The 22,452-nt window shown below is 42.2% G+C and overlaps 1 protein-coding gene across 6 annotated transcripts; it reads left to right on the top strand.

The window, feature by feature from the left end:
• Window positions 1–728: 728 nt before the first annotated feature.
• wdr90 (WD repeat domain 90) lies at window positions 729–22,038 on the top strand. Of its 6 annotated transcripts, none has more exons than XR_003411632.3 (42): window positions 729–1,056; window positions 1,445–1,536; window positions 1,863–2,039; window positions 2,123–2,261; window positions 3,800–3,970; window positions 4,101–4,227; window positions 5,894–5,961; window positions 6,099–6,211; window positions 6,449–6,670; window positions 6,793–6,858; window positions 6,970–7,038; window positions 7,168–7,278; window positions 7,477–7,622; window positions 7,853–7,910; window positions 8,159–8,277; window positions 8,545–8,706; window positions 8,849–8,979; window positions 9,376–9,492; window positions 9,610–9,845; window positions 10,118–10,263; window positions 10,460–10,590; window positions 11,184–11,314; window positions 11,635–11,790; window positions 13,577–13,705; window positions 13,912–14,042; window positions 14,158–14,225; window positions 14,321–14,464; window positions 14,697–14,974; window positions 15,065–15,167; window positions 15,317–15,438; window positions 15,691–15,847; window positions 16,201–16,391; window positions 18,159–18,327; window positions 18,462–18,588; window positions 18,741–18,912; window positions 19,059–19,181; window positions 19,364–19,535; window positions 19,770–19,900; window positions 19,976–20,119; window positions 20,249–20,365; window positions 20,524–20,603; window positions 21,341–21,388. XR_003411632.3 is itself a non-coding variant. In XM_027024772.3 (42 exons), the coding sequence occupies exons 1-42, from the start codon at window positions 1,035–1,037 to the stop codon at window positions 21,690–21,692; spliced, it is 5,631 nt and encodes a 1,876-aa protein (XP_026880573.2). In that variant the 5' UTR covers window positions 729–1,034; the 3' UTR covers window positions 21,693–22,038. The 6 variants fall into 6 exon arrangements, 5 of the variants coding, with proteins under 5 accessions (XP_026880573.2, XP_026880576.2, XP_026880574.2 ...); XM_027024772.3 differs by lacking the exon at window positions 20,524–20,603 and adding an exon at window positions 21,535–22,038 and having other exon boundaries at window positions 21,341–21,425; XM_027024775.3 differs by lacking the exon at window positions 20,524–20,603 and adding an exon at window positions 21,535–22,038 and having other exon boundaries at window positions 14,188–14,225; window positions 21,341–21,425.
• Window positions 22,039–22,452: the final 414 nt, after the last annotated feature.

Consider the following 22,452-nt stretch of genomic DNA (forward strand, 5'->3'; position numbering starts at 1 on the left):
CTGCTTTCTCCTTGTTTCTTGAGTGACTCATTGTACTCTCACCTTGTTTCCAATACCTAAGAAGAAACCAAGGCATTTCAAAGAAGTTTCAGCATCTGACTTGCCCCCAAAATCCTTTGAGGGGTCTTCCCAATGCAAGAAAGGGCTTCACTGCTGATGGTGAGATCAGGGCCAAGGTATCATGAATAAGCTGTTGGACGATGCTGCAGTCGATCCAGGATCATTTGAGATGCTGCAAAGCGCGTATGATGTGACTATGTGGCAGAGCATTGTTGAAAATTCTCACATTCTCATAGGCTTTTGGGAGTAAAAGTACAGAGTTGGTGTTAACCGCTTCAATTCTTCAGAGTATTTCTCCATTTTAGCTTGTGCAGTATATGCTTTGATACTCCATCTGTTGATTCAAGCAGAGAGGCACATGGGGTTAATCTTGGCGACAGCTTATTAAGTTCTTTTGCAACCTCCTCTTTTCCTAAGCCATCAAAACCTTTGGCACTACATCTTCCACTTCATTTTGTATTTCCCCACTGCAGTCACAGTTTTCCCATTTCAACGACTGTGGTCACTGTAATATGTAGTTCTGGGTATACCGGGTAATGTTAAGTAAACTCAATTCAAGGTTGAAAAACACTCTTTCTGGAACGTTTTTTTTTTTTTGGGGGGGGGGGGGGGTTACTCAATTTCCCAGAAGTCCATTGGGAACGTACGGAGACGGCGTCACGCAGTTTGAAAGCGGCGGCTACTGCAGCGGGAAGTCGACTTGTCAACAAACGCCTGCCAAATGAACCAGAGCATCAACAATAAACAATGGTTAAACAGTTTTAGGAATGAATTGAAGCTATGTGAAACGTACATACAGTGTGCTGGAGATCCTAAACGAAAACAAAATGATGTTCGCTGTTTAAGCAAGTTACTGTGAACGTTTCAGTTAGCTGAAACATTTAGCATTTAGATAGCTAAGCTAGCTGCAACGCTAAAAATATCAACAGGTACCAAACGCTTCTTTAGCTAACCTCTGTCTGCGTGAGAATAACATGTTAACAATGTCTTCCAGAGGTAAGATAATCACGCAAATAACGTTCTTTACCCCTTCTCTGTCCTGATTGTGTTTTAGACTTAACTATTATTTATACCGTTGCTAGCTAACGCTAGCTAACTAAGTTATTGGTCGCCCCTATCAAGGTTTGCCTGTGCTTGTGTTATCTTTGTGTTGCCATTTAATTGTTGCTCACTAACTATTCTGTGCCTAACAGTTAAAATGTGAAAAACAGGACACCGTACTGCTCATCACTGGGGAAATGCTGTCAATATTATTCCTAATATTAACATTGCTCTTATTGTTACTATTACTGTTGACTAGAGTTGAGTAATGCTAGCTGTCATAAATCTTTTGTCCTTCATTTCTCACGCTGTCTTTGAACTTGCGTCCCTGTGCATCTCCCAGCGTGGCAGCATCCGTATGTAAACGTGTTCAAGCACGTGAAATTGGAAGAATGGAAAAAAGCCAACAAAGAAGGCGATGTTACGACCTACATGGTGAATGCTGCTATATACCCACTGTGTACATGTAGGAATAATTGTATTTTATATAAAAGATTTTAAAAACGTTAGTGCTCAGTATGGCACAGAGTGTCTTTTATACCTTTTTTTGCATATGCCACATATGCCTTTGTTATGCATACATGATTAAGTTTTCAGATTATGTTTATACTACCTGTATTATTTGGATCTTTATGTTCTCTGTTTTCAATGGCCTGTACATATGCTAATATACACATCTTTTTTCTTTCCTGTTTGCTTGTTTATTTGTTGGGATTTTTATTTTTGTTTTTTTATTTTTTGTTTTGCGTGATTGATGGAAGGATAAGATGCTCAAGTGTTCCGTGTTTCGTATCCGGGGTTCCATTCCAGCCAGCAACTTCATCCTGCTGCCCAAAACTAGCAGCCAATCGCTGGGCCTCACGGGCCGTTATTTTTACCTACTGTTCAGACCCACACCCAATAAACACTTCGTGGTGCATCTGGACGTCGCAGCTGAGGTAACGGACTGCGAGAGAGTGAGGCAGAGTGAGAGAGAGTGATGGCATTATTAATTGACTGTCAAATCCTCTCATTGGAGCAGGAGGGTCAGGTGATCCGTGTGTCCTTCTCCAACTTATTCAAAGAATTTAAGTCCACGGCAACATGGCTGCAGTTCCCCCTCCTCTGTGGAGCTGCGTCTGGCTCAGTGTACGAGAGCACAGCTAAGACCGCCAAAGACGGTACACATTTGCACCTGAAGCATGATATCTGCCTGTGGGATTATTTCATGCTAGCAATGTGATGTTTTCAAGTTACTTAATTTGCCTTGAGTGTTTGTGGAAAGTAGTGTTGATGAAAGAACATTTGGTTGGGACACTATCTTGGTTTCCACCTTTCATCTGTGACATATTTTCCAGTTTGTTTTGATAATATTTCAATCAGTGTGCCAGGAAGACAGCACTGGTACATTTTATTATGGGCTTTAAGTTTCTCCACCCAGCAGCTGTGGACAGATTTGCCCATAGAAGACCAGGCTCCTAATGACTTGAATAGACAAATGTCTCCAAATCTGAAACTGATTGCCCATCTGATGTTTAAAAAATACTTTCACTGGTCCAATCTAACAAATACAGCTTAAAGAATTTGTGGCCTTTGGCTTGAGCAAGGCCAAAAAATAAAACTAAAAGCACTAGTTGTCACATCTATTAAGGTACATACATGTATTTCCATAAAATGAGAGGAAATGTTTGAAAATACCAATCTTTCTTTTGTAGCTGTGGCAGTAATTTATTGAATTATTTTTGTGAGTATATTTTTATTGTTTTTCAACGCAATCCACACGAAAAGACAGAACAAATGCGAACACAACCGTCAATGCCTCCGTTGGCCTGGACCACATACCCACTGTGGTCACCGTCGTAAAGCGCAGTGTTGGTATTTGATATCATCATACCATAAAAGAGTGTTTAGCTGACACTACACAATTCAAGACTGTCACCAGGCCATGTGCGCTTATTAATACAGTTGGTTTAAAACACAGATTTTTATTTGTTTTATTGTTAGTTGTGCCCAGAACTAGTGCACTATTGGACTAACTTGTAATCCTTCAAGCTAATTTCTACTAAAATTATATATTTTTGCAAAGGCCATATAAATGGTCTATATTTATAAAAGTAGATGTTAGTGTGATCATACAATGAAATCCTCAGTAACATTACTAAAGAGCTAGTAAAGACTTTTGCAAAGAAAGCTGCACTTTAAATCTGCATTTGTCAGTCAGAATGATACAATTACATTCATACCACTGCCTTGTTGAGAATTGAGCTATCTCCTTCATATTTCATGAATAAATAATAATAATCTCTCTAATGTACATAAAGTTGGAAAAACATTGACTGATGACAGTAATTGGATACAAATTACAGTTCTTGCTAATTCCGACTGGGCACCTGTCACTTCAGTCTCACTTCAACTCTTCAGACCTTTTTTCAGAGGCTGTTCAAAATACGTGCATGCTTATTTCTACCTAAGATCACATGCAAAATAAAGGACAGACAAGGAGGACCACCTCCTTTAAAGAAGTTCCCTGTTTGTTTAACACAGCCTAACCATGTTGAAATTTTTGTTGTTGATTGATCTATATTTATTTACTTTAGAGCAACTATATTATTGGGATCTAGCAAGATGTAAAGACAGTTTAGCTGAAGTGTTATTAAACTGAATGGCTTACAGCAGCTTTAAGCATTCTCATCACTGTTATGTTTCTGTGTGGTTTCAGGGTTGGTGGGTCCAACACCAGCCTCTGTGCGCTGGACGTGTCTAGTGATGGACCTGCGATATGTGCTTTCCATCTACCTGAACAGAACACACAGCCACCTGAAGAGCATCAGACTCTGTGCCAATATGGTCACTAAAAACGTCATCACCAGTGACCTTCTGCTTGACCCAGGTACACGCACGCGCACCCACAAACAATTACACAGATGCATATAGACTTCACCATCTCTGGCCCTATATAGTAATTCAATAATTAATTATCATCACTCTCTTTTTTTTTTTTTTTTTTTTTATCTCTCCAGGTCTGTCATTTTCCGAGTTCCGGCAGGCTGGCATGGTTTTGTCAGAGGGCACTGCTCCCATGCCCAGAGAGATGTGTTTCCCTGTGCCAAAGGGCAGCAGCTGGCATGATCTCTACGACTACATCAGGTGAGCTCAGGATGGGGCATTAGTTTGATGCAGTAATCCACTATTCATTTACCATACTTTTGTTTTTGGAGACTCAACTTTTACTCATTAACAGTTTAATATTGTTACCTTACATTTAGTTTTCTTTTGAATCCTTGAGTTTTACTTTTAGCAGAGTAATAATACATTAAGTTATTTCTGCTTTCACTCAAAGTGAAGAAAGTGAACTTTCCTCAGCCCTAGGTGAGCTGCACATCTTGCTTTTTTTGTGTGTTTTATTAGTGTGTTGTTTTTGTTACCATACCCCATACACACACACACACACACACACACACACACACCTTTTAAATTTCCATACTCAACAAATAACTGGCCTTTGCCCCATCTTAGTACTTAGTGTGCAATGTGTTGAATTAAAATTAAATCTGTGCCAATACTGCAGTATATTGTTGTATTGATATTGTATTTGTCATCACATTATCAATGCTTTAAATTTATTTATAATTTATAATTTATTTATATTTGTTTTTGTTTATTCATAGCTATAGCTTAAAGCCTATGGATGGAAATATACTGAAGACCAGTGTATAGATTTCTTCTATAGCCTTTATAGATAAATCTCTTAAAGAATTGTGATCCAATTGTGATATTAGGATGCATCATGATTTACCGAATCACGAACCATGCATCATGATGAGTATTGTATCGTGGACTAGTCACCAATATTTAGCCCAAATTACACGCCTACATTAAATTATTTTCTAAATGCAATCCATGTGGGTGACTTCCTTTGGCGTTAGCCTTCATTTCTTTGACTTTTATTAAGGAAATAATGCAAGTGGACACAATCGAGCCTCAATACCCATGAATTCTAATATATTATAGTTGCTTATGTCTGTTTACTCCTACTTGGCTGTAAGCAGTTGCTTGACACTGGGCACAGCTGTTAATGTAAAAGTTTACAGGTGATGTGATGTCTTTAGTCTGTCTTTAGTCGCCTGGGTTGTACTCATGTCCCTGGGACTGAGAACTCTTTCTGACCGTTGACTTTTGTACTTAAAATCACATCATTAATCTGCATGCACTATGTTAAAAGGTAGTGGTTTTTGTCTTACACATTGACTCCAAACATCATACATGGTATTGAGTGTCTGTAATTAAGCTGAAATAATCCCTGGACTGATTTTACACACCCCTCCCCCTTTGTTACATATAACAAGATTTACTTAAATGCATAATGAGGCTGTCAAATATTCATGAATGTGTTGTGAAGTGGTTGGCTCAGATGTTATGAATGTGTGGCTAGATATTGCGTGTAACCCTAATGTATCAATGATTTGGGGGCTGGTGTTTTAGGTACTTGAGCTAATTTGGTGAATATGAATTAATAAAAAGGCAAAAATGATTCTGCCTAAGTATGCATATTAAACCGATATTACATGCTGTGTGAGGCTACCTTTCTCTTCATATGCAGAGGCTAGCACTAGGAACATTGTTTTCCTGAGGCACCTTGGGTAATATTCTGGAACCGAATCCTGCAATCCCTGTCTCATGTTTACTTGAGATGTATTTTGTCAAAGGCATGTAGGACATTTGTAATTGTTTGTGTGTATGCTGTGCCTCATTAAAATGACTAGAACCATCCTGTTATAGAAAAGTAATCCTCATTGCATGTGTGTTTTCAAAGGTTTCCCTCAGATGGTACAAAGATGCCATTTGACTCCATACAGAAAGGACTCAACAATCCACCTCCAAGTAAGTGTTGAAAACACAGTTTCCATGCAGATACTGTATACACACAGTCTTGCTGTCTCTCTGTCTCATGTCCTGTCTCACTCCCTCTCTGTCTCATGTCCTATCTCACTGTCTCACACCCTCTCTGTCTCTGTTAGAGGAGCTTGGAGCTAGCGAGGGGCTTTATCGAGAGGAGAGTCGCTGTGTGAGCATCAGCAAGAATGTGCAGGACCGTGTTTCCCTCATCCAGCAAATCACCACACCCAAACCTGTGAGTGTGCACGTGTGTGTACGCATGTCCATTCGTGTGTGTGCTGTAATTTGTTCCTGCAGTTCCCACGTTGCAATGCGACTACTTTTACCACTGACATTTTACAGTCCATCTGTACATGCACAACTGTTTTATTCCCATCTGAAAGCTGTTAAACGTTAGCTATAAAAGCCTTTATCCAACTAGTTTTGTATATTTAATAATTCTCACTATTTCTGTGTGTGTGTGTGTATCCAGCGTGCTAGACAACACGCGCTGCTCCTCACCTCCAGTCTGCCAGAGCTGACCTCCATGCCCTTCAAAAACAGCAACAGTCCAAGGTTGGCAGGTCTTGGGTCACAGGGTCAAGAGGAGGACAACAGTGTCACGCGTGATGACGGAGATGGCGTGCATGTGTTTGCTCACTGCAACAGTGAGGATGATGTCACCGCAGGCTCCACAGACAATGAGGAAGTGGCAGTGAGTAGCCTGAGACCTGCCAGGGATGTGATTCTGAAGGGCAGTATGCACACTGTGCACAGGTTAACTGAACCCAAACTCAGTGGAAAGGGATATCCTGCACTGATCTGTTTTGTCTTTAGGTGGTTAATGCAGCTGTTCCTCAACCTCTTCATCTGGCTTCTACCAAACCTGCAAAACAGCGATATGTAAGACACATTTCATGGAAGACACACACATACGTTTTACTTAATTTGTCTATTGAAAACTGACTGTGTGTGTGTGTGTGTGTGTGTGTGTTTTGGTTTTTTTCCTCTCAGAAGCTACACCCTGACCCCATACTCAAGTTGAACAAGATCATTGGCTTTGGTGGGGCCACAATGAGATGTGTAAGTGTGACACATGCAGCACAAATGAGACATCTACCATTCTTTCAGTTAATACAGGTCTCTCACCGTCCCCTGTTATTTCTCTCTCTCTCTCTCTCTCTCTCTCTCTCTCTCTCTCTATCTCTCTAGGCTGCATGGGCCCATGATGGGGAGGAGGTGGTGTATCCATGTCATGCCATCATTGTCAGCATGAAGGTCTTGTCTGGTCACCAGCGATTTTTCATTGGCCACACAGACAAAGTGTGTAACACACATAAGCACACATACTGTATGCATGTGTGGCATATGGAGTGAATCTGTTTGCTGGAGAAGGGTTTCCATATCATAGAAGCTGGTTAATGTTGACGGATTTGTGTTGTGTGTTTGTGTTTGTGTGAGTGTGTGTGTGTGTGTGTGTGTGTGTCTGTGTCTGTGTGTTTGTGTCTCTCTGTGTCTCAGGTCTCTGCACTGGCACTGAACACAAAATCGTCTCTCTTGGCCTCTGCTCAAACAGGCACACACTGTGTGGTTCGGCTCTGGAGCTACAGCAAAGGGCAGTGTCTAACTATGATCAAAACACACACACACTCTCTCCACTCCCTCAGGTACACACACCCACACCCACCCACCCACACACACACAGACACTCCACTCACCCAGGTAAATCCAAACATGCGTGCACACACCCACACACACACCCCACTCCCATTTACACACTCACTCAGGTACATTTACACTCAACTCAGTCAGGTGTGCATGCAAACACAGAGGCACACCCACACTGCTCCAAAATTCAATTTCCTAATGATTGTCTTAATTTGTGTTGTGTCTCCAGTTTTTCCTACAGTGGAGGAGTTCTATGTGGAGTGGGGAAAGACACACACAACAGAACTGTGAGTTGGGCAGCTCATACACTCCACTGTAGCCAGCTCATACTTATTTTTGCATCAATGCACATTTATACTGATGGCCAATTCAAATTGCTGTGTTGTATTTATATGTTTTAAGATTTGTTTAATTATTGGGGTTAACATCATAAATGATTCTGAAAGAGCATTTTCTTATTGATGGGTTTATGTATTTAGATCTTTTGTTTTTTTCGTGGATTTGTATGTGTGTGTTTGTGCTCGTGTGTGTTTAGATGGTTGTGGTTTGGAATACACAGCATGTCCCTAAAGGCGGTGTGGCCTCAGTCATAGCTAAAGCTCACACAGATGTTGACATTCAGACCATGAAGATTGCCTTTTTTGACGACACACGGTATACACTCTGGCACACACACAAACAAATATACTGATAATCTTTTTTTCTGCTATACACACATGCACTTTAACCTGCATAAGTGCTTGTATATGTGAGTGCTTGTGCCTGTCTTGTTTTCATTTCCTAGGGGAAAGTGAACAAAGAGTTGAGTTGTTTTCTTGATCTAAGTGTAATTATGCTTTTTTGCATGTTTGTAATTATTTGTTTGGGTTTGGATGTTTCTGTACTTGCGTGCATGCATGCCTGACATGTCTGTGTGAGAAGAATGGTGTCATGTGGCATGGGTAACGTGCGTTTGTGGCGCGTCCGAGGGAGCTCCCTCCGGTCCTGCCCTGTTAACCTGGGAGAGTACCACAGCTTGGAGTTCACCGACCTCGACTTTGAGCAGGGTCACACACCTGACCGGCCGCCAGACGACCGTGCGCTGTGAGAGCGTGCGCGCACACACACATTAAAATATCAACCATCCTGTGTGTTTTCAGATGTTCATAACCAAGAATGTTGGTAAGTAACATCTTGTGAAGAGTGTGTGTTCACATGGTGTGAACAACTTTTCTCTGTCCTGCAGGTTTGCCAGCAGTAGGAGTGGCCACATCCTGGACATTGACTATGTTTCCGTTGCAATCAAGAATGTCAGGAGGCTCCTCCCAGCTCAGCAGAGCCATGCCCACCGCAGAGAGAAGCAGACTTTCAACACAGGTGAGGCAGAGAGAGTCCAAGAGGTGCACACACAGGTGAGATAGAGTGTCTAGGATGTGCACAGGACATCTGCCCAAAATACACTGACTGCTGTGGCAGCCTGCCACAGATAGTGCAGTTATGCCAGCTTTGTCCATAACGCATGCTAAATTGCTGTATCTCTTCCTGAGCTCACTGTATTTGAAACTAAGACTGGGACAGAGAGCAAAAAAATAATAATACAGTTTGTTCAGTGAAATGATTTTACTTGTGCCACTGTTTCATCTGCTTTCATTTCAGTACGGCTGGTCATAGTACATCAGTCCGTTCAGACTCATTATTCTGCCAGTTCTGATTAGTACTTTTTTATTTGTATTTTTAAAGTGTGTGTGTGTGTGTGTGTGTGTGTGTGTGTAGGTCCAGGCATTGCGGTGAACAGTATTAGTGTGTGTGGTGCATTCTGTGCTACAGGTTCAGAGGACGGTTTCTTGCGTCTCTGGCCTCTCGACTTCTCCTCTGTCTTTCTGGAGGCGGGTTAGTAGCAACGGTCAATCTCTTCAACTGACCAGTGATTTTATATGTTGGTGGTTGTTTGTTTTGTATTTTTAAGTAATTTGTGTGGTGTTGTCTTGTGTGTGTGCATGTATGTAGAACACGAAGGTCCACTTAGTCTAGTGCATGTTTCCTCTGATGGTCTGAGTGTCCTTGCGGCCACCAGCACAGGTAACCTTGGCTACCTGGATGTCAGTAGTCGTGGTTACCGCACACTGATGAGGTCCCACACTGCGACAGTGTTGGGCTTCAGCGTGGATGGAGTCCAAAGGCAGATCACCACGGCATCCAAAGACTGCACAGTCCGGGTGTGGGCCATGGACTCAGCACAGCAGGTCAGCACAGTCCTATGTGTTCTAGGAAACCCTTGCTTCCTGTCTCCCTTTTCTCATTCTCTCTGTCTGTCTCTCACTTGCTCTCTGACTCACTCACGCTCTGTGTCATGCTCTGTCCCTCTCTCTTGCTCTCTGACTCTCTTGCTCTCTGTCTAACTCTCTCACTGTGTCCCAGTCTCTTGCTCTCTGTCTCTCTTTCTGTCTCTTCCTCTCTCCCACTCACTCACTCACTCACTCACTCACTCACTCACTCATTCTCTCCCTCTGTATAGCTGTATGACTTTGTGTCTGAGGAGGATAATGATGCTCCATGCTCTGTGGCGTTCCATCCCAGCCTGCCTGTCTTTGCCTGTGGCTCCAACTCTGGAGCTGTCAGAGTGTTTGACATTCCCACATCCAGCTTACAGGCACAGCACAGGTAAAACACACGCACAGCATCACCCACTAAAACCACACCCATCTGCTCAGCTCACTTGTATGATAGGCTCAGAGTGACCAATCAACACCTGTCTCACGTGCACACACACACACACACCCGCAGAGCTATGGCTATACACAGACAGACACGCATGCACTGACCCCTGTTAACGTGCTGGTTGTGTGTGCCCCTGCAGACAGCATCGAGGGCCTGTGGTGGGTGTGCTGTTTTCCCCTGATGGTAACCACCTCTATAGTGCCTGCTCACTCGGACACCTGGCTCTCTACAGCACCAAGCAGCCTGACTACCACATCCTCCGCGTGCTAGGTCACTAACCCTAACCCTCAGCCTTTCCTAACAATAATTAACGTTGATATAATATCTTTATTAACCAGAGAAATACTCTGATATTAAAGTTTTATTCACACCTCTGGTAAAGGCGTTTGTCTGCACTATTTATGGCTTTGATACGGTAAGCTCAGAAGAGAGAATGGTTAAGGAAGAAAGCTTCGCCCTTAAAGTACCTCTGCCAGAGGCATCCAGAACAGTATAGTATTTAAAACATTGTTTATTGATTGTTAGTATCTGGGAATGGTACAGATTTTATTGTCAAATATGAATTTCAAAGCATTTTGTTCACAACCACCAGCAAACCTGAAGTTATTATATGCTTGTCTGACTGAACTAATTATATCCTACAGAGTACATGTATATTTATGCAATGTACAGTATTGCTTGTTTTGATATAGCAGTGTAGGTTGCTTAGGAAACACAGGCACAGTGTAAGATATATCGTTGCAACTGTGCTCTACATAGTGACTATGTCTGAGCTACCTGATGTTTATGTTGTAAACATGGAATGTTAATGAAATCTGGATTTCCGTGACTGATGTACTCCTGGTGTCGAATGTGTTTCTAAGGTAATGTAGTTGCACGTGGCATGGATCGGGGACCAGGCGCTCTGGCTGTGAGCTCAGACAGTCGCCACCTTGCTTTTGTCGGTCCAACGGAATACACTGTAACCATCATGGATGCCCACTCACTTGATGAAGTACAGTGAAAGAGCATATTTAATATATGAATTATGCCTAGTTTTCTCATAGCAATTGAGTTTGTAGTGTTAACATTCAATTACAGTTACAGTGTTTGCGATGTACTCTTAAAAGTAATGTTCAAATAACTTTCACATTTTTGAGCATTAATATGTTTAAATAATTTTAAAAAGAAAAAGGCCTTACACTTGACCCTTGTTGAACCCCTGTGTAATATTATTGATTCTTTATTGTTCATTTCTGTGCTCACACGTGCATGCGCCCATGTATCTGCACATGTCTGCGTGTGCATGTGTGTGTGTGTGTGTGTGTGTTGCAGTTACTGCGTATCGATGTGAGTGTGTTAGATGTTGAGAGCACCACGCTGGACTCAGCACTGCGAGTTTGTTTCTCCCCATCTGCTCAACTGCTTGTCACCACATCGGCCAATAAAATCCTCTGGATCAACAGTAGCACTGGCCGGTTGCTGAGGGAGGTGAGGGCAATGACTGAGGCCTGGTTATTCATTCATTTTGTCACGTATTCAGTGATGTGTGAGGCCTGGTCATTCATTCATTCATTTAGTGATGTGTGAGGCCTGGTCATTCATTCATTGATGTATTCAGTGATGTGTGAAGCCTGGTCATTCATTCATTCATTCATTCATTCATGTATTCAGTGATGTGTGAGACCTGGTCATTCATTCATTCATTGATGTATTCAGTGATGTGTGAAGCCTATTCATTCATTCATTCATTCATGTATTCAGTGACGCGTGAGGCCTGGTCATTCATTCATTCATTCTTGTATTCAGTGATGCGTGAGGCCTGGTCATTCATTCATTCATTCATTCATGTATTCGGTGATGTGTGAGGCCTGGTCATTCATTCATTCATGTATTCAGTGATGTGTGAGGCCTGGTCATTCATTCATTCATTCATGTATTCAGTGATGTGTGAGGCCTGGTCATTCATTCATTCATTTAGTGATGTGTGAGGCCTGGTCATTCATTCATTGATGTATTCAGTGATGTGTGAAGCCTGGTCATTCATTCATTCATTCATTCATTCATGTATTCAGTGATGTGTGAGACCTGGTCATTCATTCATTCATTGATGTATTCAGTGATGTGTGAAGCCTATTCATTCATTCATTCATTCATGTATTCAGTGACGCGTGAGGCCTGGTCATTCATTCATTCATTCATGTATTCAGTGATGCGTGAGGCCTGGTCATTCATTCATTCATTCATTCATTCATGTATTCGGTGATGTGTGAGGCCTGGTCATTCATTCATTCATGTATTCAGTGATGTGTGAGGCCTGGTCATTCATTCATTCATTCATGTATTCAGTGATGTGAGAGGCCTAGTCATTCATTCATTCATTTAGTGATGTGTGAGGCCTGGTCATTCATTCATTGATGTATTCAGTGATGTGTGAGGCCTGGTCATTCATTCATTCATTCATTCATGTATTCAGTGATGTGTGAGACCTGGTCATTCATTCATTCATTGATGTATTCAGTGATGTGTGAAGCCTATTCATTCATTCATTCATTCATTCATTCATTCATGTATTCAGTGACGCGTGAGGCCTGGTCATTCATTCATTCATTCATGTATTCAGTGATGCGTGAGGCCTGGTCATTCATTCATTCATTCATTCATTCATTCATGTATTCGGTGATGTGTGAGGCCTGGTCATTCATTCATTCATTCATTCATGTATTCAGTGATGTGTGAGGCCTGGTCATTCATTCATTCATTCATGTATTCAGTGATGTGTGAGGCCTGGTCATTCATTCATTCATTCATGTATTCAGTGATGTGTGAGGCCTGGTCATTCATTCATTCATTCATTCATGTATTCAGTGACGCGTGAGGCCTGGTCATTCATTCATTCATTCATTCATTCATGTATTCAGTGATGTGTGAGGCCTGGTCATTCATTCATTCATTCATGTATTCAGTGATGTGTGAGGCCTAGTCATTTATTCTTTCATTTCTTCATATTTTCAATGTTGTCTCAGACTTTGACATGCAGCCAGACACCACATCTCCAGCATTTGTTATAACCTCTATAATATATATTTATAAACGGATACCTCTGTCCATTCTGAATTGCATTGAGATTGTTATAATGTTATTACTGTGTGTGTGTGTGTGTGTGTGTGTGTGTGTGTGTGTGTGTGTGTGTGTTGGTGTATGTGCATGCGTGCATGCGTTTGTATCTGTTTTGAATTGTATGTTTTTCTTTGTACTGTGTATGATGGTGTCACAGGTATCCAAGGTACATAAACACCAGTGTTCGTCTCTGGCTGTCAGTAAGGATGGCCGTTACCTACTCACTGCCGGACACACCACAGTGAAAGTCTGGGACTACAACATGAAACTGGACATTAATTCACAGGTGCCCATGTTTTTCTGTCTTGATGCTGGAAACCACTGCTGATGTTTAAAATATAACATGACCTTGTGGATCATTTTACTGTTTTGTAATGATTTTTAGATTGGCACAGCTGTTTTTAAAGGTTCATATTGTCTTTGAAGGTTTTCTAAAGAGTATTTTTCTTTTGTGTGTTTGTGTGTGTGTGTGTGTATGCATGTGTGGGACAGGTGTTCATTGGTCACTCTGAGCCCATCACACAAGTGATCTTTACACCTGACCAGATGGGTGTGGTTTCAGTGGGTGATGCTGTCTTCTTCTGGGACTTTTTGGCCCACCCACAGGAAATGTCAGGCTGCAGGTAAAATCTGTCCAAATTTAGGGTACAAAAAAAGAAAAAAAATGCACACGCGTGTCTGTGAACTTGTTCTTTCCATTCTCTTTGTTATTTAAAAAAAAACAACCAAAAATCTCAGGTCCCCAACTGCTGTCCTCTCTCCTCCTAGACCATGTAAGGGTCGGATGGACTCTCTTCCTGAGACAGGTGAAGAGGGGGTGGGAATTTTTAATTTAAATAAGCCAATCCATGTTCAGAATTAAACAGTAAACTACAATTGAATTAACCTCTGATATCTTCAGGCCCAAGGCAGTCCAAGTGTCAACAGTCCAAGACAGAGTTTAATGGAATTTTATCCAATGGGGAGCCTCGGCTGGCAGTACCCCGCCCCTTTTCTTCTCCTCCCGTTCTGGATGTGAGTGCCGCATGGAAGGCAGGACATGGAGGTGAATCTGTGTACAAGTTTTAATAACTGTGTATTCACATTTGTTCATATAAGTACTTATGCTGTTCATGACATCTGACAGTATCTGAGTGTGTTGTTTTGTCATAATGTACCTTTGACCTTTGTCCTTTGATGTGCTCATTACATATGCATTTCTAGGAAATTTTCATTTGGTGATCGATAAAATTTGTGTTAATTGTGAAGTTTTACTCAGGCTCTGTGTCTCCAAACAGATTCATCTTTTGCGTCGCTTTCCAGTGACATAGAGGAGTTGCAGCCTGGCCCCATCCACTCACATGACCCCGCCCACTCCAGTGACCCCACCTGCTATCCTGCTCCCAGACATGCCTCCTTCCTACGGATTATTGAAAGGACTGAGGGTGTAAACTCAATCAGTTTTCAGTTAGCCAATCAGGTCACAGCACAGGAAAACGGAGACGATTCAAAGCCAATCCGACCTGACTGTTACAAACACTTCAAACCTTGCTACAGGACCTCCACACTGGACCAAGTGCACATTTTTCATGAGTTAATAATTTGTTCATAAGTTTTATACATTCTTCATATTTTGGAAAATTAACTTTCTCCCAATCCATTTTAGAGTGCTGTAGCCCCGCCTCCTGGACAGGAGGGTCTGACTCTCAAGGCTGTGGTTGGCTACAATGGCAATGGGCGGAGTAACATGGCCTGGAATCCTGACACAGGTAAAGAATAGTTATTTTGTGTATTGTTGTTGTTGTTGTTGTTGTTGTTGCATGTGTGTGTAAGTTTGTGTGTGTGTGTCTGTGTCTGAAAAATGTTCTGATGTGGATGGGATGTAGTCATAGATTTCTATTTGCGTGTGTGTATACAGGACTGTTTGTATACTCCTGTGGATGTGTGGTGGTAGTAGAGAATCTTCAAACTGGTTCTCAGAGACACTGGCTTGGCCACACAGAGGAGATCTCAACCCTCGCTGTCACCCATGACGCTCAGGTACTACTGCTTGCAGAAAAAATGATCATATGCATTGACAGAGAGACATACCAGTTGACAGAGAGACATATTAGTTCACAGTGTTCATTAATGATCATTTAGCTTTAGATATTTATGCTTAAAAATTATAAAACATGCACATTTTGAATGTCTACTAGGCTAAATCACAAAAAATACCAATTACACTGTACATCAATAATGAACATCGAATTATGGAATTTGCATAAATTTTCTTTACTGTTGGCTGTGTAGATGGTGGCTTCTGCATCAGGAGGTGGGGCCTCATCCAAGAGCCTCATTTGCATATGGAATGTTCAGGACGGTTCCCATAGAAATAGCATTTCTTACCATAAGGGATCAGTACAGAGTCTGGCTTTCTCCCGAGACGACCTCTACTTCCTTTCCGTAGGTCAGTGTAATTACCTTGCTATGTTGATCATCTTTATCAGTCATGCTGCTGGCTTTGATGTAAATAAACCATAATGTTTCCTCACCTAATAATCTCGTGATGGAAGGCTGGGTCATTTTACAGTGTACTCAGTATGGATGTCATGTCTTTGTAGGGACATTAGTGTAATGTTTTGAAATATTATTTCTCTGAATTAATCCTCCAGTACAATTGTAGAATACATGTTACAATATAATATTAGACCTCTTTGTAACTGGAATAAATGTGCATTTATTTCTGAAGTATCCATCTCTCATGTCAGCCTACCTGTGTAAGTGTAAGTAAGCGCTTATCTGACTTAATGTCATGTGCAGGTGACTGCCAGGAGCCAGGGGTGGCGCTGTGGAGCACATGCTCGTTCGAACTTCTTTGTACGGTGAACGCACACCTACCCCTCCACGAGGCGGCGTTCAGCCCCAGCAGCACCAGCCAGCTGGCATACGCTGGCAACAATGCGGTCTTCTTCTGCTGCATACACACACGTGGGCGCGGGGCAGAGCTACAGGTGCCCACACACACACACACACACATGCACACATACGGGGAGAAAGGGAAGAGGTCTATACACACTCATTGGCTATGAGAAGAAGAATGTGTAAGAAACCAGTACATACACACACACTCTCCTGTTAAACATGCACACACATACTAGTGTGCACACAGCTGTAGGGAATGACATATGACTAGCTAGTTTATACACCGTGTTCCGAATTATTATGCAAATTATATTTTTCTCTGATTTTCCTAAATGGTCAATACAAATGACAGTCAGTATAATTTTCAAGTCATCAACCATTAGAGTATAAATTGAATTTTATTGAACAAACCTCCCACTGATAATTTTTTCAAAAATAAAGAAACAAAATGCACTGTTCCAAATTATTATGCACAAGAGAGTTTCAAAACATTTTATAGCTTGTAAAGAACTGAAAATGGTCATTTGTTGAAATTGCAGCATTGAGGTCACATTTACTGAAATCAAAAGCTGTTTCAATAAAAAACATCTTAATAGGCCAAGTTACATGTTAACTTAGGACCCCTTCTTTGATATCACCTTCACAATTCTTGCATCCATTGAACTTGAGTTTTTGGAGAATTTGTGCTTGAATTTCTTTGCAGGATGTCTGAATAGCCTCCGAGAGCTGCTGTTTTGATGTGAACTGCCTCCAACCCTCATAGATCTTTTGCATGAGGATACTCCAAAGGTTCTCAATAGGGTTGAGGTCAGGGGAGGATGGTGGCCATACCATGAGTTTCTTTCCATAGAAGAAAGTGGTCAGTCATAAACTCTATATACTTTGCCGAGGTCATTTTCACACCTTCAGGGACCCTAAAGGGGCCTACCAGCTCTCTCCCCATGATTCCGGCCCAAAACATGACTCCGCCACCTCCTTGCTGACATTGGAGCCTTGTTGGGACATGGTGGCCAGCCACCAACTGTCCACTACTCTAACCATCTGGACCATCCAGGGTTGTACGGCACTCATCAGTAAACAAGACTGTTGGAAATGAGTCTTCATGTATGTCTGGGCCCACAGCAACTGTTTGTGACACTGGTTAGGGGTGGCCGAATAGTAGGTTTTTGCATGACTGCAAGCCTCTGGAGGATCCTACACCTTGAGGTTCGCGGGACTCCAGAGGCACCAGCAGCTTCAAATATCTGTTTGCTGCTTTGTAATGGCATTTTAGCAGCTGCTCTCTTAATCCGATGAATTTGTCTGGCAGAAACCTTCCTCATTATGCCTTTATCTGCACAAACCCGGCTGTGCTCTGAATCAGCCACAAATCTTTTCACAGTACAATGATCACGCTTAAGCTTTCGTGAAATATCTAATGTTTCCATACCTTGTCCAAGGCATTGCACTATTTGACACTTTTTGGCAGCAGAGATATGCTTTTTCTTTCCCATATTGCTTGAAACCTATGGCCTGCTTAATAATGTGGAACGTCCTTCTTAAGTAGTTTTCTTTTAATTGGGCTCACCCGGCAAACTAATTATCACAGGTGTCTGAGATTGATTTCAGTGACCCAAAGAGCCCTGAGACACAATACCATCCATGAGTTTAATTGAAAAACAAAAAAAGTAAATCTTTGACACTTAAATGCAATTTGCATAATAATGTGGAATGCAGTGTACTTAGGGGCTACTGTTATGGTACAAATTAGGGATATACAGTTTACACCAGCCACATGAAAAGAACCGTAAGGAGGACATAACAGGTGAGATCCTTAAAGGCTCTCAGATGTCTGGTGCTTCTGACGTGCTTCCCAGGTGAAGGAAGTGGAGTTGCCATCGGAGATTGGGGAGGCGGAGGTGACGTGCCTGTGCTACACCCTCAACTCCATTTTGTTTACGGGAACAAACGGTGGACGCGTGTGTGTGTGGGACTGCAACACACACCGCTGCTTTATGACCTGGGAGGCTGACGATGGCGAGATTGGTGAGGATATCTCATCTTGTGGATCCACGTATTCATTTCACTGTGTGCTAGAGCTGTACATTTCCATGAATTAAGGTGAAAGGTGTTTGTGTGTGTGTGTGTGTGTGTGTGTGTGTGTGTGTGTGTGTGTGTAGGTGTGATGTTTTGCCATGGTAATAGGTTGGTCACTGGCAGTAACACTAAGAAGTTGAGACTGTGGTCAGTAGCAGCAGTCCAAAATCTCCGACCTTCAAACAGCGGGACAACTAACCAACAGGGCCGGTAAAACACACACAAATCTAAACACACAAACCTAGAGTGAGCTCATAACTAGTTGTTCTGATACACAGAAATGCCACATTAATGCTGCACTACTGTTTGATCTGAGTGTGTCTGACCACTTTTGCTGGCTGGCTGGCTGGCTTGTCAATCAGGAACACTCAAGTGTTACTGGAGCAGGAGATGATACTGGATGGGACAGTGGTGAGTGTGGCATTTGATGATGTCCTGGACATGGGGATTGTGGGTACGACTGCAGGAACTCTGTGGTACATCAACTGGCCCGATAACACTAGTATACGCCTCATCAGTGGTCATAAGAGCAAGGTACATACACACGGGCACGTGCGTAAACACACACACACACACACACACACACACAAAAACCAGGGACTAAAGTGTAGGAAATACCTGTGTGTGTGTGTGTGTGTGTGTGTGTGTGTGTGTGTGTGTGTGTGTGTGCGCGCATGTAGGTAAACGGGGTGGTATGTAGCCCAGATGAGCAGCACTTTGTCACCTGCGGGCAGGACGGCAGTGTAAGGGTGTGGGCGTTGCCTAACAATGAGCTTCTGGTGCAGTTCCAGGTGCTCAACCAGGTAAGTCACAACTGAACATAACATGCTTCTCATTACCTTTTAGTTCAAACTAGACATCACAATTCCCTTCCCACCCCTGAGTGGCCAATGGCAACATTGTTCTTATTTCTGCAGCTAAACAGTAGGAATTACAGGCTCATTTACCACTGTCTTACCAGGGTTTGTTGTCTTCCTCTTCTCAGAGCTGTGAGTGTGTGTGCTGGGGCCCAATGTGCGTTGTGGATGGTGGCAGGGCTGTGGCTGGAGGCTACAGCGACGGCTTTGTGAGGATCTTCAGCGTGGCACAGGCCCAGATGAAGCTCCGCCTACAGCCCCAGCGTAGCGCTGTTTGCGCCCTGCAGTACTCAGAGCACGGTGAGGGGGCGCTGTTTCCACCCTGTGTGTTTCTTCCTCTGGCATTATTCAGCTTCATTACTCGCAACTCACTAGTGGACAACATTAATGTAGTGAAGCTTGAAAGTGCAGGCTAAACAGAAGTATATAAACCAGTTGATATGCTACGGTCAATGACTTCTGAAAACACTGATTAGTTGGATCAGGTGTATTAGAGAAGGGTGCGTGTATGCTGACTTTGTATTTAATTTGCAGGTCAGGTGTTGCTTTCAGGAGGACGAGATGGTTGTGTTGTAGTGAGCTGTCCCATTACAGGAGTAACTTTACGCATCTTTAATGACCACAAGGGTGCACCCATCACCACTATACAGTGCACTGACAAGCAGGTCTGACAATCTTTTCTAAGCACAGCATTGTTTTTTACTCTGTGACTTTATTATTAACCTGATTATGACTAACAGTATAAGGAGTTTGGTCTGGAGGGCAACGAGCTCTGGTTGGCTGTCAGTGTTGATAGGCGTGTCAGCATCTGGGCAGCTGACTGGACAAAGGACAAATGCGAGCTTCTTGATTGGCTGACATTTCCTGCTCCATCACCGCCTGAGGTAATCAGTACAGACAAGCGTTTCCTAGCAGGTGGTGTTATCCAAATCACTATGTGACAATTTCTGTCCAATCAGAAAAGTTATCTAAATTAATTGATTGCTTTGAATGAACACTCCTTGACCAATCAGGATGCGGCAAGCTTACCGCCCAGTGTGGCAGCCTTCAGTCCAGAGAGAGGGGTAGTGGTTTATACTGGCTATGCTGCCCAGAAGGAACTTACCTTCTACTGTCTGAAAAAGAAACAGGTACAAGTACAAAGGGACACACACACACACACACACACACACACACACACACTCACTCACTCACACAGTTTGAGCAGAGGCAAGTAAAGATGAGTTTGCATTCAGTGCCAGCACAGAGACCTGAGACCCACACATCCACATTTTTGGTCACCCAACAGAACTAAACTTTCACAGCCTGGAAAAGGAACATGGAATCGTGGTCATAGACACTGACTAGGCATGTCCATGCATGCAACAGGTGTGCACAGACACACACACACACACCCTAGTATTTAACTAATTACACCACCTAGGAAGAGCGAACTTTCTGTTGTCTAATTAAGCTTGATGGCAAATTCACACCATCACCCCCCCCACCCCCCCTTAATGCATTACTTAATGATCCAACTAAAATCAGAAATCAGAACAGTCAGCACAGTATTACACAGGTCTGACTAACAAGAGGCCTGTTTAGATGCAGCTGAAGGCCTTGATTAACTGGATCAGTTGTTTTCGACTGTGCTTGGCACTTCAGTCACAGTGGAAGATTACCAGGACCAGAGTTGGTCAGCCCCGTCACACTGCACAAAGTTATGTGTAATGGCATATAAATAAGCATTACCAGGCTGTAGCGAGACTAAAATGAGTTTCAATTGACTCTTCAATTAAAAATAACAAAACTGGATGTAAATTGGGTGTAGGTCAAGATGTAAGCAGTGATGCATTTGAAATTTGGAAAGTTTAACAGTTTTCACCAATAGGAGCTCTTGCATTTTTTGACACATTTAAAGGGGAAACCTATTTCAGCTCAATTATGAGGAAGTTATCATGAGCCCAGTCACACACACCAACACTATATAAGATATAGGAAAAAAAACCTACAGCTGACCGTAACAATAACATGTATCTACACACAGACCCAGATTTAATACTAATATTGACATAATCTGAGGAAAAACGCAATTCAAATAGGCATATTGTGTGTGTGTGTGATAGGTGTTGAGGACAGTCTCTCTGACAGACTGGGCTCTGTCTCTCAGTCCATGTGTAAAAGGAAAGCTTCTTGTCACTGGATCAAACCGTGAGTTTACTGTTGGCTGTAAGGCATGTTCTAATAATTTGTGAATTTTCATGTTTGTCAGTACTTTAAAGATTATTGACTCTCTCATTGTGAGCTGTTTGTGTTCCAGAGCGTGTGTTGAAACTCATCGACACATCCAGTGGTCGTTTCCAGGATTTCATGTGGCACAGTGACTCAGTCCATCTCTGCAGTTTCAGCCCCTCAGGCACACGGTTGTTCACTGCCGCCCACAGTGAGGTCTTCCTGTGGACGTTAGTAGGCCTCTAACACACACATGCCTTCAGAAGCATAGGTGTTCATTGCTTAGAACCCACCAGCCAACTCACAACAACATATAATGACCACTACCTCTGATGCATACTGTGCAAAACCTCACAGACCTCCACCATATCCCAAGTTTAGTTACTAGCTGAATTTCTTAATCATTTCAAGTATATAGGTTCTTTAAGAGTGATTGTGGTGTTATTCAAAAGTAGCTTGTTCTGAAATTGTTTGCTTTTGCAGTTCAGCTCTTCCTTCAGTGCTTTGTCTAAAATTTGTAGTTTAACTGATCAAATGTCATTTTATTTTGATTTTAATATATTTTGTTTATAAATAAATGTCCTGCAAAGTATTTTTATCATTCCTTTATTTAAACACACACAATCTCTGATTTACACACACATAATATACTATAAATATATGGTATATGCCTACTAATTCCTCAAAGTGTCGTATCTCCTAGGTGTAAATGGCTGGTTAGCCAATTGTTTTTGTTTTAACTCCACAGACATAGCATTTCAGACACAGAATGTTTTGTCATGGGCAATTAGTTATTATGATAATTGCTCAGTCTATACATTTTAGAGAGTAAAAATGAATTGTTTTTAGTAGTTTGTTAAATGCTGATTTCTGAGCAACAACAGTTTTGGTGATTTATAATAGACACTAATAGACACAATCATTTCATTCAGCAACTGTGACATTCTAGTGGAAATTGGACCTGCAGTTCAATGCCACCCCAACATGAGAGAGTAGTTGGGTTCAT

This window comes from Electrophorus electricus, chromosome 14 (assembly GCF_041902795.1).
Source record: "Electrophorus electricus isolate QZ-2024a chromosome 14, ASM4190279v1, whole genome shotgun sequence".
In the NCBI taxonomy this organism is placed as follows: Eukaryota; Metazoa; Chordata; class Actinopteri; order Gymnotiformes; family Gymnotidae; genus Electrophorus; species Electrophorus electricus.